This window comes from Bos grunniens, chromosome 5, assembly GCF_055505025.1.
Source record: "Bos grunniens cultivar Pamir isolate PY7600 chromosome 5, Bosgru_T2T1.0, whole genome shotgun sequence".
NCBI lineage: Eukaryota > Metazoa > Chordata > Mammalia > Artiodactyla > Bovidae > Bos > Bos grunniens.
In genome coordinates, this window is record NC_141169.1 from 95,020,497 (window position 1) to 95,039,722 (window position 19,226).

At 42.9% G+C, this 19,226-nt stretch overlaps 1 protein-coding gene across 1 annotated transcript in view; it reads right to left on the minus strand.

Moving 5' to 3' along the window:
• The window catches only part of DERA (deoxyribose-phosphate aldolase), a 119,281-nt gene extending 105,651 nt beyond the window's left edge, over positions 1 to 13,630 (minus strand). The window contains exon 1 of the mRNA XM_086404077.1: positions 13,517 to 13,630. Within this exon, the coding sequence (XP_086260203.1) occupies positions 13,517 to 13,547 (31 nt within the window). The 5' untranslated portion in view covers positions 13,548 to 13,630. The remainder of the gene's footprint in view (positions 1 to 13,516) is intronic.
• Positions 13,631 to 19,226: the final 5,596 nt, after the last annotated feature.

Consider the following 19,226-nt stretch of genomic DNA (forward strand, 5'->3'; position numbering starts at 1 on the left):
AAGTTATTTCTAGGATGCTGTACATAGAATCGTTAGAGCATAAAGTATATTTACTTAATTCAATTATTTGGTATGAAATTTTAACAGATGTAGGGCTTCCCTGGTGGTTCAGATGGTAAAGCATCTGCCTGCAATTCGGGAGACCCGGGTTCAATTCCTGAGTCGGGAAGATCCCCTGGAGAAGGAAATGGCAACCCACTCCAGTACTTTTGCCTGGAAAATTCCATGGACGGAGGAACCTGGTAGGCTACAGTCCATGAGTTCGCAAAGAGTCAGACACGACTGAGAGACTTCACTTTCATTTTAACAGATGTTAATAGACATTCCTATTTCCAGTTTTGAAAGAATTCAGTTCAGTTCAGTTCAGTCGCTCAGTCGTGTCCGACTCTTTGCGACCCCATGAATCACAGCACGCCAGGCCTCCCTGTCCATCACCAACTCCCGGAGTTTACTCAAACTCATGTCCATTGAGTCGGTGATGCCGTCCAGCCATCTCATCCTCTGTTGTCCCCTTCTCCTCCTGCCCCCAATCCCTCCCAGCATCAGGGTCTTTTCCAATGAGTCAACTCTTCCCATGAGGCAGCCAAAGAATTGGAGTTTCAGCTTTAGCATCAGTCCTTCCAATGAACACCTGGGACTGATCTTCCTTAGAATGGACTGGTTGGATCTCGTTGCAGTCCAAGGGACTCTCGAGTTTTCTCCTACTCCACAGTTCAAAAGCATCAATTCTTCGGCGCCCAGCTTTCTTCACAGTCCAACTCTCACATCCATACATGACCACGGGAAAAACCATAGCCTTGATTAGATGGACCTTTGTTGGCAAAGTAACATCTCTGCTTTTCAATATGCTATCTAGATTTGTCATAACTTTCCTTCCAAGGAGTAAGCATCTTTTAATTTCATGGCTACAATCACCATCTGCAGTGATTTTGGAGCCCAAAAAAATAAAGTCTGACACTGTTTCCACTGTTTGCCTATCTATTTCCCATGAAGTGATGGGACCAGATGCCATGAGCTTTAGGCCAACTTTTTCATTCTCCTCTTTCACTTTCATCAAGAGGGTCTTTAGTTCCTCTTCACTTTCTGCCATAAGGGTGGTGTTATCTGCATATCTGAGGTTATTGATATTTCTCCCGGCAATGTTGATTCTCCCGGCAATGTTCTTCCAGCCCAGCATTTCTCATGATGTACTTTGGTTGGTAAACCTATTTATCACCTCCTGATTGCCCCACTGGGTTTCCCTGGTGGTGAAGTATCCACCTATCAATGCAGGAGACTTGAGTTCAATCCCTGGGTTGGGAGAATCCCCTGGAGAAGGAAATGGCAACCCACTCCAGTATTATTGCCTGGGAAATCTCATGGACAGAGAAGCCTGGCAGGTTACAGTCCATAGGGTTGCAAACAGTCAGAAACAAAAACCACCATAATGCATACTCTCCCCATTATCAATGTCCCCCCTACAGTGGCACAATTACTACAAGAGATAAATGTATGCTGTCATGCATCCTTTTCACCAGCTTGTAAAGTACAAGCCAGTGCACTGGAGTCCCCTACCAAGGTCACATAGCCAGATGCTGCCAGGGTAAGGACCAAAATGCTTGGGTCCTAATTCTGTGTGCTTTCCAGAAAAACCACAATGCATAAAGCTGGTGAAGCATACACAGCCAAGCACAGATCCCTGGACATTCACTGTGTAGGTTGCCTGAGTTTACCTGGCTTGTAAAAGTACTACTGTCAGCATCAAAACAATTGCACTCTTTTTCAGAAGCAGAGAGAACTCTGCTTTGTTTCTAAGACATCTTCCACATTAGCACCAATGCTTATTGCCTGGACTCTGCATATTAAACGCTAACTTCTACAACTTCTCTATTTTATGTAATGACTAGTGGCAACCCACTCCAGTACTCTTGCCTGGAAAATCCCATGGACGGAAAAGCCTGGTAGACTGCAGTCCATGGGGTCACTAAGAGTCGGGCACGACTGAGCGACTTTACTTTCACTTTTCACTTTCATGCATTGGAGAAGGAAATGGCGACCCACTCCAGGATTCTTGCCTGGAGAATCCCAGGGACAGAGGAACCTAGTGGGCTGCCGTCTTTGGGGTCGCACAGAGTCAGACATGACTGAAGTGACTTAGCAGCAGCAGTAGCAGCAGTGTAATACTATAACTAGTCAATCAATATTCCTCTGCAGACTGAAATGGTGACTTTTGCTTCCTGGAGTCAGATCCATGAGGTGTTGCCACTGATAAAAACCCATGCGAGATCTTCATTTGTCTCACCCAAGAGATTTCCCACAGTACTTTTAAATTATTACCCAAAGGTCAGTAATAAATACCATGTTGATGGGTTCATGATTTGAAACAGGGCAATTGCACATCCCAAGGATGAGCCAAGTCTGCTTTCCTTGGCCAGAGTGAAGCTTTATGCTTTCCCAGTTTTAAAGTTTGATGAAGAGGTTTCTCAAGGGTGGGACATCCCAACTTGTATGGCCCTGGTCTCTTTCACAAAGACACAACAATGCTGAATATACACTAGTTACTCTACATATTTGTGCTGGATAGAAGGATTTGAGAGTATAATAATGATTACTTCCTGAAAGAATCAACACTTTTTGCAAAAGAAAAATAAACTCTGCTTAGAGAGACATGGAAGACTGAAATATGTTGCTTTCTTTCTAAAAAATTATCAGAAGCATTTAAGTTCCTCCTTAAATACTGAAGAAAATAAAACAATTTCCCCTCAAAAATGCCAAAATGCACAGAGCTGGAGCTACTTTACCAAATACAAGTGTAAAGAGGATTGTACTCTTCCTCCCTGAGTCCACAATACAAACTTAATGTGTAATCTCCAACGAAATACGAATATGTTCTTTTTCCCACCAGAAAATTAACTAAATTACTCTTTGTGGTAGACAACACCATGTCTTTGGGTATTAGATCTTCAGGGTCTGTCCCCTCCAGTCTCTGAGATCATGGAGAAGATGCTCTCAGGTCAGTTTCCAAAATCATCACAAAGACCACTAATCACATTTTTCTATTAGCCAGAGGCATTATTTGAATAAAATGTGCTCCATTTCAGATGTAATGCACTTTTCAGATAAATACACCCACTTAACTGTCCTACACTCCTGATGCTTCCAACACTGCCTTCACAATATGCTTTAGACATCATGCAACATATTTCAACTAGAAAATAAAAGGATAAATTCTCCCCAAATTTGCTTACAGAAACTTAGCTAACCAAAGATTAAAAAAAAAAAAAAACCTATGACATATAAAGATATTAATATTAAGGCAAAAGTGACATAAAAAGGATTTATCAAAAAATAATCTAGTCATCCCTTGGTATCCACAGGATTGGTTCTGGGAGCCTTGTAGATATCAAGATCTGTGGATGCTCAAACATCTTACAGAAAATGGCACAGTACCCAGCCCTTCACAGATGCAAAACCTGTGGATACAGGCCAACTGAACAGTCATTGAAGGTTCTCTGAAACTCCAATTAATCTGGGTCACTCTGGCTTACTGCAGGGTTCTGAATCTGCAGTGTTCCTAAGAACCTTCTGGGGAGCTTGTGAAAATGCAAGTTCCTGGGCTTCTCCTCTCATATGTATAGTTAAAGCTACTGTAGAGGTCAGGAATCTGCCTCTTTTAAACTTTTTATTTTATATTGGAGGGTTGTTGTTTAGCCACCCAGTCTGACTCTTTGTGACCCCATGGACTGTAGCTCACCAGGTTCCTCTGTTCAAGGGATTTCCCAGCCAAGAATACTGGAATGGGTTGCCATTTCCTTCTCCAGGGGATCTTTCCAACCCAGGGATCAAACCTGCATCTCCTGCATTGGCAGGCAGATTCTTTACTACTGAGCCACTATGGAAGCCCGTATTGGAGTAAAGCCAATTAACAATATTGTGATAGTTTTAGGTGAACAGCAAAGCAATTCATCCATACATATACATATATCCATTCTCCCCCTGAACTCCCCTCCGGGCTGCCACATAACACTAAGCAGAGTTCCCTGTACTATACAGTAAGGTCCTTATTGCTTAACCATTTTAAATATAATAGTGTGTACATATCCATCCCCAACTCCCTAACTATCCCTTCCCCACAGCAACCGTAGGTTCATTCTCTAAGTCTGTGAGTCTGTTTTATAAGTTCCTTTGTATCATTTCCTTTTAGATTCTGCATATAAGGGAGCTCATACAATATTTTCCCTTCTCTGTCTAACGAGGAGGGAGGTAATGCTGCATATTGGAATAAATCAACAAAGAGAGAGCTTCATGTCCAGTACCACCTGCAACAGTCATGTGCCCACAGGTTTAACTTCCTTAGTTCTCCATTTACTCGTCTGTAACACAGGGATGTTAAACTGATACCTAAGAGGCCTTCCTGCTAGGAAACTGTGACATGTTAAAAAAAAAAAAAAGTAGCCTTATAAACATGGACACTGTTTATTTTCCTAGAAAACAGTGTTTGACTATTCCTAGGTAATGTTTATACATAGATCTCTACATCAGAGGGACTTCGCTGGTGGCTCAGATGCTAAAGCGTCTGCCTACAATGCAGGAGACCTGGGTTCAATCCCTGGGCCAGGAAGATCCCCTGGAGAAGGAAATGGCAACCCACTCCAGTATTCTTGCCTGGAAAATCCCATGGTTGGAAGAGCCTGGTAGGCTACAGTCCATGGGGTCATAAAGAGTCAGACACGACTGAGCGACACTGAATGAAACCACACACTCACACACACATACACACACACACACACACACACACACACACACACACACACCACCCCCTACCTTGGGGCCATGGGGCAGGAGTTGGGTCCACTAGGTGCTCAGTTAAAAAGCTTATCTGAACCGAGATTACAAGAGCAGTTAATTTGGATTATTTCCGCCCAACATTAAAGGCCACAATCCCGACATTATTAACCACAGTCCAAGAGAACCAAAGCACCAGCTAAGTGGCACCTTTTTAGGAAGGAACTACTGGAGGCTGCTCTTATCTCAGACTCTGCTTTAGGGGAGGAAGGCCTGACTCTACAAAGAGAGTCAGAACTTGCAGCCTGGAGTGTCTCCACACTTTAAAAAAGTCTGTATAGTTTGCTGGAATGGAGATGAAACATTTATCCTTCTCGTGCGACCACGCTGGTTTCCAGGGAGCTGCCTGTGAACGGCTGAGGCGGGCGGAGAAGAGATACAACTGCAGACACGCACACGACACACACCAAAGTTAACTGAAACATTTCAAAGTGCCTTTTCATGCCTTTAACTCAAAGATGAACACATTTCAAGGTGACCCAATCCTCCAGTGACAGGCAGTGTTTTAAAAGGGCCGACGCTCTCCACTTAAACAATTTCTAGTGACACGTCTAAACCGCGTCCTCCGGGGCTCTCTGCGCTGTCTCTCCGACTAGTCTTTCTTTCCTGGCAGAGGCATCCCGTTTCACATGAGCGCTTGAAGTCTGTCTTCCCTTCTAACAATTAAAACTCACAGAGCTCAGATGCTTTATTTTTTTAACTTAGCAGGCACCATGCAGGACTGTTAATTATTTAATTATACCACAGACACAAATGATTCCCTTATAGTGCTTTCTAGTTACTAAAATCATGAATCACATGTGCTTCCTCAGTCGTGTCTGACTCTTTGTGACCCCATGGACTGTAGCCCACCAGGTTCCTCTGTCCATGAGATTTTTCAGGCCAGAATCCCGGAGTGGGTTGCCATTTCCTCCTCCAGGGGATCTTTCCAATCCGGGTATCGAACCCACGTGTTCTGCATCACTTACATTGGCAGGCAGATTCTTTACCACTGAGCCACGTGGGAAGCCATTTATCAAAACAGTATCAGAATAATAAAAGATAGCCTTATCACTCGTGCTTATAAGGCAAAGGGTAAAAGACTTTTAAGGTAAAATCAAAGTTCAAGTTCAGAAAAGGAGGTCCCATTTAAAATCTAAAAGTATGGAAATTCTCTGGTAGTGCAGTGGGTAACACTCTGAGTTCCCAATGCAGGGGACCTGAGTTCAGTCCCTGGTCAGGGAACTAGATTCCACTCCCACAGCCATGAGTCCATATGCCGAAACTAAGACCCAGCACAGCCTAAACAAATAAATAAAATATTTTTTCAAAAACCTACAAGTGTACATAATTATATATTGACTCTGTGTATGAATTTCATACATAGAATATGAAGGACTTTTTTCTTCTTTCGTCAATAAAATAGTATGGTTAGTCATTATAGAATGAGAAGATTGCACTAGAAATCTGAAAATTGGGTTCCTATAGTTAATGGAACATGCCAGGCTGTTTTGGGTCAGTTCCTTTGCAGAAACTACTCCCTGTCCAAAACATCCTTTCCAAAAACCTGCTCTGGACTACCTGTAAATTCCTCTGTAACTTTCCAATTTGATTACTTCTATATGGCATGAGTTTGAACAAACTCCAGGAGATGGTGAAGGACGGGAAAGCCTGGTGTGCTGCAGACCACAGGGTCGCAAAGAGTCAGATACAACTGAGCGACTAAACAATAACAACAACAATATGGCCACTGTATCCTCCTGTGATCATTTTTTATACATGACAGTCTCCTTTAGTTGACTGTGAGCTTCAGGAAAGCAGAGACCAGGCTATGCTCATTTTGGCAGCCTAACCATTATCATGAGCAACAAGGACAAGTGCCAGGAACAGCAGGAACTCTACTTCGCTCTTTTTTTTTTAATGTGTGTAAGTTTATAATAAATAAGAATAAATTTTTTAAATGTATTCTGGTCCCTGTCCTCTCCTAACAATTATCCTAAACCCTACCCCCACCCTGGGAAGCAAGGAGAGTCATTGAGCCAGGGAACCACCTGCCAGGGGGTATCAATGTGGGCAGCAGCCTGATGCAGCAGTTGGAGTACAGCCTGGATGCAGGTGCCCAGCACAGGGGGTCAGAACTTGAGAAGGTTGAGAAGAACGTCTACTGGGCATGGAGTATGTACAACCCAGCATGTGAAGGGTTTCAAACATGCAAAGGAAGAAAAACTGAATAAATCTGTGATGCTGGTCTGGAATTGGAAGAATCGGTGTGAATTCATGGTTTTCACTATACTGAGAGATATAGATAGATGATAAGTAGGTAGTTATAGAAGTAAATGTGTGTGTGTGTGTGTACACAGTCTAACTCTACCAAGTGAGGGGCTTAGGAGCAGGGACACACCAGTCTCCACACCTACTGCCCAGATCATGGCTTCTAAACACCATTATCCACTGAAAAAAACATTCCTTGGAGAAAGGGCTGACTCTAGTGCTGGACAGGGAAAGTATTGAAAGTGAAAGTGTAGTCACTCAGTAGTGTCTGACTGTTTGCAACCCCATGAACTGTATGTAGCCCACCAGGCTCTTCTGTCCACGGAATCTCCAGGCAAGAATTCTGGAGTGGGTTGCCATGCCCTTCTCCAGGCAATCTTCCTGACCCAGGGATTGAACCTGGGCATCCCACATTTCAGGCAGATTCTTTACCATCTGAGTCACCAAGGGAAGTATTAGGTTGGCCAAAAAGTTCATTTGGGCTTTCCCGTAAGATGTTATGGAAAAATCAGAACAAACTTTTTAGCCAATCCAATATAAGAGAAGCCTAGAACACCTTGTTAAGCCAAGAAAGAATGAAGTACTTCAAAAATAATGAGACATGTTAAAAAGAGAGAGGAGCTAGGATAAAGAGAATCCCATCAGCAAAACCTCAACAATTTCAATATTAAATAATAATAGTAAAAACTACAACCCATTTGAAAAAAAAATAGGAAACCTCAAATGTATACTAATATAAACAAACATAAATAAATGGAAATTTTGCAGAGAAACAGGGTACTTAGTTTCAAAGTACCACAACACAAAAGACACATGAATTACAAAGGTTAAAAAGTAACTTTACAGTGGTGAAGCCTAGGAGACAACACCTTAATTGAATGATCAAAATGAACATCAATAATGAGACAAATCAATATCATGGGCTACTTAATAGGATGCAATGAGAAGTATGTAGCATCATTCCTGTGAAATTCCTGCCAAGGATACATAATCTAAATCTAACCACAAAACAAACATGGCAAACAGAAACAGAGGAACAGTCTTTAAAACAACTGGCCTCTGTGCTGCAGAAGTCAACAAAACACAAAGCAATCATTTCAGCCTGAAGACAACTAAAGAGACACGACGATTCAAGGCAACACACGATACTAAAGTGAATTTTTTTGAACTAAACAAACATTATTTGGACAACTGGCTAAACTTGAAGTTTGTGGGCTGGATGATAATAATAAATTCATGTTAAAGTTTTCAATTTGAGGACTTTCAATTTGAGGTGTTGTTGCAGTCTTTGAGGAAATTGCCCTTGTTGTTGTTACTGTTGTTCGGTCACTCAGTTCAGTTCAGTTCAGTCGCTCAGTCGTGTCGGACTCTGCGACCCCATGAATCGCAGCACTCCAGGCCTCCCTGTCCATCACCAACTCCTGGAGTTCACTCAAATTCACATCCATCGAGTCGGTGATGCCATCCAGCCATCTCATCCTCTGTCGGCCCCTTCTCCTCCTGCCCCCAATCCCTCCCAGCATCAGAGTCTTTTCCAATGAGTCAACTCTTCACACGAGGTGGCCAAAGTACTGGAGTTTCAGTTTTAGCATCATTCCTTCCAAAGAAATCCCAGGGCTGATCTCCTTCAGAATGGACTGGTTGGATCTCCTTGCAGTCCAAGGGACTCTCAAGAGTCTTCTCCAACACCACAGTTCAAAGGCATCAATTCTTCCTCGCTCAGCTTTCTTCATAGTCCAACTCTCACATCCATTCATGACTACTGGAAAAACCAAAGCCTTGACTAGATGGACCTTTGTTGGCAAAGTAATGTCTCTGCTTTTGAATATGCTATCTAGGTTGGTCATAACTTTCCTTCCAAGGAGTAAGCATCTTTTAATTTCAGGGCTCCAGTCACCATCTGCAGTGATTTTGGAGCCCCAAAAAAACAAAGTCTGACATTGTTTCCACTGTTTCCCCATCTATTTGCCATGAAGTGATGGGACCGGATGCCATGATCTTCATTTTCTGAATGTTGAGCTTTAAGCCAACTTTTTTACTCTCCTCTTTCACTTTCATCAAGAGGCTTTTTAGTTCCTCTTCACTTTCTGCCATAAGGGTGTCCAAATCTTTGCGATCCCATAAACCGCAGCACTCCAGGCTTTCCTGTCCTTCACTGTCTCCCAGAGTTTGCTCAAACTCATCTCCATTGAGTTAATGACGCCATATCTCATCCTCTGTCATCCCCTTCTCCTCAGTCCTCAATCTTTCCCAGCACCAGGGTCTTTTCCAATCAGTTAGCTCTTCATATCAGGTGGCCAAAGTACTAGAACATCAGTTTTAGCATCAGTCCTTCCAATGAATATTCAAGGTTGATTTCCTTTAGGATTGACTAGTTTGATCTCCTTGAAGTTCAAGGGGCTCTCAAGAGTCTTCTCTGTTATGGTAACTCATTTAAGGTACAGTTTAGGCATAACTCAGAGAAGGCAATGGCACCCCACTCCAGTACTCTTGCCTGGAAAATCCATGGATGGAGGAGCCTGGTAGGCTGCAGTCCATGGGGTCGATAAGAGTCGGACACAACTGAGCGACTTCACTTTCACTTTTCACTTTCATGCACTGGAGAAGGAAATGGCAGCCCACTCCAGTGTTCTTGCCTGGAGAATCCCAGGGACGGGGGAGCCTGGTGGGCTGCCGTCTATGGGGTCGCACAGAGTCGGACACGACTGAAGCGACTTAGCAGCAGCAGCAGCAGCAGGCATAACTATCTAATTTCTTTAAAAGACAAAAATAAATGGAAAGTAACAGCATATCACATTTGCACTTATTATAACTGCAGCTTGCCTCAATGCAGCTAGCCATCGGACCTAGTTCTGTGAAGGCAGGGACTCCCCTTGTCCATGTTGTATCCCTAGAGCCCAGGTAATATCAACCAGTTCACAACTGTTACTCAATAACAACTTTTGGATGAATAAATGTATTTCGTAAAAAAAATTTCATCTTGCTTCTTGGTTTAGCAACTAATCCAAAGCTGATCTCCTTTATCTGTATTTTAAGCAAATAAATTGCCTTGTCTGTTCTGACTTGAATTACAAAAAACATTTCTACAGAGCAAAACAGTTTTCTCAGTAATCATGGCTCCTGATCATTTCAATTTAAATATATGCCTAAAACAATTTCTTTTCACTGCAAAGCAGGAAATTCATAGAATTGTCCCCATCCTGTCTCAGCTAAAAATCAGTTTTCAAGGAGTTTTTTTTCTTTTTCTTTTCTGTTTTTCAGAAATCTTTGAAAATTTCCTTTCTGTACACAAGAGCTTGGCTTCCAATAGGTCAGCAGGTAAAGTCTTCCTGCAATGCAGGAGATGCAGGTTCGATTCCTGGGTTGGGAAGATCCCCTGGAGAAGGGAATGGCAACCCACTCCAGTACTCTTGCCTGGAGAATCCCACAGACAGAGGAGCCTGGTGGGCTACAGTTAATGGAGTCACAGAGTTGGAGATGACTTAGCAACTAAAGAATAACAACAACAAAGGGCCAAAGGTGCACCACAGAACTATAAAGATTATAGTTAAATAGATTATATCTTTTTCTTTGAGCAGTGTTGGCTGTAAGTGGGTAGGTGACAGCTGTGTCTTCCTATGAAGAAGGCTTCCTAATCAGAAGGAAAAAGAACCCTAGAGCTGGTCTAGCTTTTGAGCAGCCTGTGGCTTTGGCCTAGGTGCTTGCTTTCTAGAGTGTGGCTCCTGGACCTACAGCATTAACATTAGGTGACAGCTCATTAGAAATACAAATTGAGATCTCAATGAATCAGAAGCTCTGGACATGGGGCCCAACCTTTCCAGTGGTCCTGAAATGCACTCAGGTTTGAGAACCATAGGTCAATCTATAATCTAATTATAATCAAGGTGTGAAGTGAAAGTCACACAGTCGTGTCCAACTCTTTTCAACCTCCTGGACTGTACAGTCCATGGAATTCTCCAGGCCAGAATACTGGAGTGCATAGCCTTTCCCTTCTCCAGGGGATCTTCCCAATCCAGAGATCAAACCCAGGTCTCCCACTTTGCAGGCGGATTCTTTACCAGCTGAGCCACAAAGGAAGCCTAAGAATACTGGAGTAAGCAGCCTATCCCTTCTCCAGGGGATCTTCCCAACCCAATAAAGGATTAAAAGTTCATTTCTTTAAAAAAAAGTTAGTGTTTATTTCAAAAGACTAAGACACTAAGTAATATACTGCATAAATTAATACTGAATGATTTTTTCCCACTACATAAATATTTCAAATAACTTATTTTAGCATTTTAGGCTAAATCTCTGTCTGGATTAATGATTAATACCAGTGAAGGAAAAACATCCAAGAAATATATCTGATGTTATTTAAACAAAGAGAATAAAACAAAACTATGAGCATTTAAATAGCTGCATAAAAATTACATGTACTATTATTCTACACAGCAATTGGTTTTTGTTTACAAAAACCAATTTTTCTAAAGTTTCTACACAGCAATTGTTTTTCTCTTGTCTATACTGTTATTTTTCAACAAAGAAATGGATATGATTCTAATTCTTGGAAATAAGATTTTCTATGTCAATTATAACTCAAAAAAAAAAGCAAACAATGGTTTACTTGTGCTTCTTGAAAGAAAAAGTTCTATGTTTTGGTGAAACAGTAGTGCATCAAATGGTAAACAGAGTCACAGCCATACCCTGAAGATATCAAGGTGACTAAGGCCTATGCCCATTCTTATCCTCCATCCATCATCTTTCTGGATCTTCCAATCTAGGAAACTTCTTTTTTTACTAAAGTCCACATTTCAAAGATACAACTTGAGTTTAAAATATAACCTACTAAAGGGCAGTGAGTAAAGGTGACTCAATGTGGTGAGGAAATCACCTGCCTTCATAAAGACAAGCTTCTACCATTCGACCATCTCATGAAATCCAGATGGTTCTGGACCATCTCATGAAATCCAAGCTGTTTAATGAGAACAACCACTTAAAGAGAAAAAAAAAAAGTACCCATATGTATTATATAAATTCATAGCTAATTTTCACAAAATTGGCCCCTAAAAATAGAATTCTCCTTATATTATTGTATACTTACTTGGCATATTGTGAGTACTATTATATACTATTTGTGAGTACCTAGTAAACTATTATATACCTTATACTTACTATATATGTGGTGTATAATCGTTTACTAGGTACTCACAAATAGTATGTGTGCGTGTGTTAGTCACTTAGTCGTTTCCGACTCTTTGCAACCCCATGGACTGTAGCCCACCAGGTTCCTCTGTCCAGGGAATTCTCCAGGCAAGAATACTGGAGTGGGTCACCATTTTCTTCTCCACACAAATAGTATATAATAGTAAGTATATGGTATATAATAGTTTACTAGGTGCTCACAATGTATCAGTTAACACCCTCTCATTTAATCTCCAAACCACCTTATGAGACAAGTGCTACTATTATAACCATTTAACAGATTAAGAAATTTAAGCAGAGTAAGTTATTTGCCCAAAGTCACACAGCTAAAGTGAAGATTCAGAATACAGATAAGCAAGCTATCATACTTAAACTAAGATCCCTAATCTTTGGCTCCGTCATGGTTTTGCTATGTCTGAATTACAAATTTTTCACATTCAGGAAAATCAAAACTAGGTTTTCTTGCCAGAAATATTTGATAATATCAATGAAATGAAATAAATGGCAAAATAATACAAGCATTTTTAGAAATCATTGTACCTATAAAATCATACAATTTCCATTAAATTATATAATCCAAGGACGGACTATATAGTGCCAGGTGGCGCTAGCGGTAAAGAATCCGCCTCACAATGCAAGAAAATTTAAGAGATGCAGGTTCGATCCCTGGGTCGGGAAGATCCCCCGGAGGAGGAAATAGCAACCCACTCCAGTACTCTTGTCTGGAGAATCCCATGGATACAGGAGCCTACAATCAGCAGTGTCACAGAGTCGGACACGACGGAAGTGACTTAGCATACAGCACATAGTCCAGAGACCTCACAACTTTTTCAACAGTACGACCAATCTGGACATAGAGCTGTGCCAACAATAACCCATGGAAAGCCAGCATTAAACAGCGCAAGGTAATTCTGTTAATACGCAACGGAGGTTTTCATCTGGTTTGTTTGCGGGTCTTTGGGTTTTTTTGGTTACTGCTGTTGTTCTTTGCAACCAGGTGAACGAATGAGCTGAAAGATCAAAGTCGAATCTCTTCCGATTACTTCCTCCGATTATAAATATAAGGCTCGTGAGTCAAGACTTGCAGGGTCCACGTGCCCAAGGGTTGAATCTCCTGGGTTGCTGCCCCCACGCCTGCGCCACCCGACCGGTCTAGCACTCGCCTCCGGAACCCCTGGCCAGGGCACCAGGCGCCGCAAGGCTGGAGGAAGCAAGGGATCGAGAGCAATGGAGAGGAGAGGGAGCGACTGCGGGCCCTTACCGAGCTCCGTGCCCTGCTGGTGCGCCGACATGTCGTAGAGGTCGCAGCTCAGCTGGCTCCGGGAACCCGCCTCTGTACCGCCCTTCCTCCTTCCTCCAGCTCCTGCTTCGCCCCACCCCTGCTTCGCCACGCCACGCCCCTCTTCCGCCAGGCCACGCCCATCTGGGGGCGGAACTACTGAACAGCCCCTGATGCCGGAACGTGACTCCCTTGACTAAAGAGAAAATCGCACCGCCTAGCCTCCTCGGTCCTCTCCGCCAGGCGCGAAACTCCCGTACTAACTCCAGCAAATCAGGCTGCGAGAACTCGTCGTCAAATACTTCAGTTACCGACTGCACTGAACAAAAAGCATTTTGAAACTTTTCCCTGATTACGAAACAAGACAGGAGAAGCTCTTCCCAGCTACTGTTAGCAGAGCTCTGCGGCCCCACACCTGAAAGGGCATCGGTGGTCCCCGAACTTTTAAAAGGCCACCAAACTGCACGCCAGAGTCCCCCAAGTCCTGTGACTTCTAACCTAGGCTTCCTGAAGAGAAGTAACTCTGTGGCCTGAGAAACAGGGGGCTTAGGAATGGGTCTCAGCTTTGCTCTGAAAGCGATTAAGTGTGACACTGGCCATAACTGCCTTTTTAAGCTTCGTTTTCCTCATCTGTAAGAAAGCACCTTGACAACATCTTGGAGCTCTAAAACTCTAATTCTGTGAATTTTTTTAGCCTAACTTTTTTTGACCTGGAGGTTTACGTTAACTGGAGTAACTCAGCACAGACTATTGATGAACTCCGTACTCACCATCAGAGATAGCTTCACTCTGATGAAAAAGGGAAAACTTAGTTACAGTTTGTTTACCATGAGCCAGTTACTAGGCTAGGTACTTTCAGAGAAATGATAGCAATGGAGTCTCAGAACAACCCTGCCAAGCATGTACTATATTCTCCATTGTTGTGCATAGAGACATAAAAGTTATGAACAGAAAGATCCTGTCGTACTGGAAACTGCATGTGTGCTCAGTCCTGTCTGACTCTTTCCAACCTCATGTATTGTAGCCAGCCAAGCTCCTCTGTCCATGGAATTTTCCAGGCAATAATATTGGAGTGGGTTGCCATTTCCTTTTCCAGGGAATCTTCCCCACCCACGTCTCTTGCGTTGCCTGCATTGGCAGGCAGATTATTTACCAGCTGAGCCACCCGGCAAGACCAGTGGAAAGTGAGCAAATTTCAAATGGGTCCAATTCCCTAATACACCAGTAATTTCATCTAATGACTTGCTGATTCTAAGAATGTTCAGATCAGATCAGATCAGTCGCTCAGTCGTGTCCTACTCTTTGCGACCCCAGGAATCGCAGCACGCCAGGCCTCCCTGTTCATCACCAACTCCCAGAGTTCACCCTGACTCACGTCCATCGAGTCAGTGATGCCATCCAGCCATCTCATCCTCTGTCGTCCCCTTCTCCTCTTGCCCCCAATCCCTCCCAGCATCACAGTCTTTTCCAATGAGTCAACTCTTCACATGAGGTGGCCAAAGTACTGGAGTTTCAGCTTTAGCATCATTCCTTCCAAAGAAATCCCAGGGCTGATCTCCTTCAGAATGGACTGGTTGGATCTCCTTGCAGTCCAAGGAACTCTCAAGAGTCTTCTCCAACACCACAGTTCAAAAGCATCAGTTCTTTGGCGCTCAGCCTTCTTCACAGTCCAACTCTCACATCCATACATGACCACTGGAAAAACCATAGCCTTAACTAGACGAACCTTTGTTGGCAAAGTAATGTCTCTGCTTTTGAATATGCTATCTAGGTTGGCCATAACTTTCCTTCCAAGGAGTAAGCGTCTTTTAATTTCATGGCTGCAGTCACCATCTGCAGTGATTTTGGAGCCCAGAAAAACAAAGTCTGACACTGTTTCCATTGTTTTCCCATCTATTTGCCATGAAGTGATAGGACCGGATGCCATGATCTTAGTTTTCTGAATGTTGAGCTTTAAGCCAACTTTTTTACTCTCCTCTTTCACTTTCAAGAGGCTTTTTAGTTCCTCTTCACTTTCTGCCATAAGGGTGGTGTCATCTGCATATCTGAGGTGATTGATATTTCTCCCGGCAATCTTGATTCCAGCTTGTGTTTCTTCCAGTCCAGCATTTCTCATGATGTACTCTGCATATAAGTTAAATAAACAGGGTGACAATATATAGCCTTGACAAACTCCTTTTCCTATTTGGAACCAGTCTGTTGTTCCATGTCCAGTTCTAACTGTTGCTTCCTAACCTGCATACAAATTTCTCAAGAGGCAGATCAGGTGGTCTGGTATTCCCATCTCTTGAAGAATTTTCCACAGTTTATTGTGATCCACACAGTCAAAGGCTTTGGCATAGTCAATAAAGCAGAAATAGATGCTTTTCTGGAACTCTCTTGCTTTTTCCATGATCCAGCGGATGTTGGCAATTTGATCTCTGGTGCCTCTGCCTTTTCTAAAACCAGCTTGAACATCAGGAAGTTCACGGTTCACATATTGCTGAAGCCTGGCTTGGAGAATTTTGAGCATTACTTTACGAGTGTGTGAGATGAGTGCAACTGTGTGGTAGTTTGAGCATTCTTTGGCATTGCCTTTCTTTGGGATTGGAATGAAAACTGACCTTTTCCAGTCCTGTGGCCACTGCTGAGTTTTAAATACAGATGATCAAAACAGATTTGACTTGCAAAGTTGTATGTGTGTAAAGCGATAATACAATACACATTATGGCATATAGTAGGGGCTCAACAAGTGGAAGCTGTTAATGTTATTGTCAGCTTCAAGCAGTAACTATAGGTTTCATAGGAAAAGTAATTCCAATCTTTTCCCTCTACATGGAACTGCCTCTCATCCTTGTCAGCCCAAAGCCATTGCTGAACATTTTGGATGTGTCTACATCCCATTCAGACATAAAAGAGCATTTTTAAAATTTTCTATTTATTTCATTTTTTGGTTGCCGTAGATCTGTATTATTGTCACCCTGCTTATTTAACTTATATGCAGAGTACATCATGAGAAATGCTGGGCTGGATGAAGCACAAGCTGGAATCAAGATTGCCAGGACAAATATCAATAACCTCAGATACGCAGATGACACCACCTTTATGGCAGAAAGTGAAGAAGAACTAAACAGCCTCTTGATGAAAGTGAAAGAGGAGAGTCAAGAAGTTGGCTTAAAGCTCAACATTCAGAAAACAAAGATCATGGCATCTGGTCCCATCACTTCATGGCAAATAGTTGGGGAAACAGTGGAAACAGTGTCAGACTTTATTTTTGGGGGCTCCAAAATCACTGCAGATGGTGATTGCAGCCATGAAATTAAAAGATGCTTACTCCTTGGAAGGAAAGTTATGGCCAACCTAGACAGCTTGTTAAAAAGCAGAGATATTACCTTGCCAACAAAGGTCCATCTAGTCAAGGCTATGGTTTTTCCAGTAGTCATGTATGGATGTGAGTTGGACTGTGAAGAAAGCTAAGCGCCGAAGAATTGATGGTTTTGAAATATGGTGTTGGAGAAGACTCTTGAGAGTCCCTTGGACTGCAAGGAGATCCAACCAGTCTATCCTAAGGGAGATCAGTTCTTAGTGTTCATTGGAAGGACTGATGTTGAAGCTGAAATCCAATACTTTGGCCACCTGATGTTAAGAGCTGACTCATTTGAAAAGACACTGATGCTGGGAAAGACTGAAGGCGGGAGGAGAAGGGGACAACAGAGGATGAGATGGTTGGATGGCATCACCAACCCAATGGACATGGGTTTGGGTAAACTCCAGGAGTTGGTGATGGACAGGAAGGCCAGGCGTGCTGCAGTCCATGGGGTCACAAGGAGTCGGACACAACTGAGCGACTGAATTGAACTGAACTGAGGTCTTCGTTGCTATGCATGGACTTTCTCTAGTTGTAGCAAGCAGGAGCTACTCTTCTTTCTGATATGCACACTTCTCATTGCACTGGCTTCTCTTGTTGCAGAGCACAGGCACGAGGCACGCAGGCTTCAGTAGCTGCAGCACACAGCCTTCAGTATTTCTGGTGCATGGGCTTAGCTGTTCCATGGCCTATGGGATCTTCCCTGACCAGGGATCAAACCCATGTCTCCTACACTGGCAGGCAGATTCTTAACCACTAGACCACCAGGTAAGTCTTGTATAATAGTATTTTACCTATTTTTATCTTCACCCTGAAAGCCCGGAGCTGGCCTAGCACTCAAAGCTAGACCACTGCATTCCCCAGTAGAATATAATACAGTTTTACAGAACACCAACATCAGCCAAGGCCACTGGACCCATGATAAATTAACAAAAACAAGATCACTTGTAATCATCAGTTCAGTGCAGTCTCACAGTTGTGTCCTACTCTTTGGGACCCCATGGACTGCAGCACGCTAGGCTTCCCTGTCCATCATCAACTCCCGGAGTTTACTCAAACTTATGTCCATTGAGTCATTGGTGCCATCCAGCCATCTCATCCTCTGTCGTCCCCTTCTTCTCCTGCCTTCAATCTTTCCCAGCATCAGGGTCTTTTCAAATGAGTTGGTTCTTCACATCAGATGGCCAAAGTATCGGAGTTTCAGCTTCAGCATCTGTCCTGCCAATGAATATTCAGGACTGATTTCCTTTAGAATGGACTGGTACAATCTCCTTGCAGTCCAAGGGACTTTCAAGGTCTTCTCCAACACCACAGTTCAAAAGCATCAATTCTTCGGCACACAGCTTTCTTTATAGTCCAACTGTCACATCCACACATGACTACTGGTAAAACCGTAACTTTGACTAGACAGACCTTTGTCAGTGAAGTAATGTCTCTGCTTTTTAATATGCTGTCTAGGTTGGTCATAGCTTTTCTTTCAAGGAGCAAGCGTCTTTTAATTTCATGGCTGCAGTCACCATCTGCAGTGATTTTGGAACCCCCAAAAATAGTCTGTCACTGTTTCCATTGTTTCCCCATCTATTTGCCATGAAGTGATGGGACCAGATGCCATGATTTTAGTTTTCTGAATGTAGCATTTTAAGCCAACTTTTTCACTCTCCTCTTTCACTTTCATCAAGAGGCTCTTTAGTTCTTCGTTTTCTGCCATAAGGTTGGTGTCATCTGGTATCTGAGTTATTGATATTTCTCCCAGCAATCTTGATTCCAGTTTGTGCTTCATGCAGCCTGGCATTTTGCATGATGTACTCTGTATATACGTTAAATAAGTTAAATAAGGGCAGGGAAACCCAGGGTGCTGCAGTCCATGGGGTCGCAAAGAGTCGGACATGACTGAGCAACTGAACTGAACTGAACTGAACCTGGAATTAATCTATACAGTTTGACTGTATCTTAAATTGGCAGCATTCAGAGACAGTGGGGATACAATGCAAAAAGTGAGATTTTTTAAAATTGTGTATTTATTTATTTTTGGCTATTTTGGGTTTTCATGGCTGCATGGGCTTTTCTCTAGTTACAAAGAGTGGGGGCTACTCTCTAGCTGCCGTGCATGGGTTTCTCATTGCAGTAACTCCTCTTGTTGTGGAGCACGGGCTCTAGGACGCATAGGCTTGAGCTGATGCGGCAAGTGGGCTCAGTAGTTTCAGCTCTCACATTTAGTTGCTGAGGCATGTGGAATCTTCCCAGATCAGGGATCGAACCCATGTCTTCTGCATTGACAGGTGGATTCTTTACCACTGGGCCAGCAGGGAAGTGCAGGGTTTGTTTTTTTTCTCTAATGAGGAAATG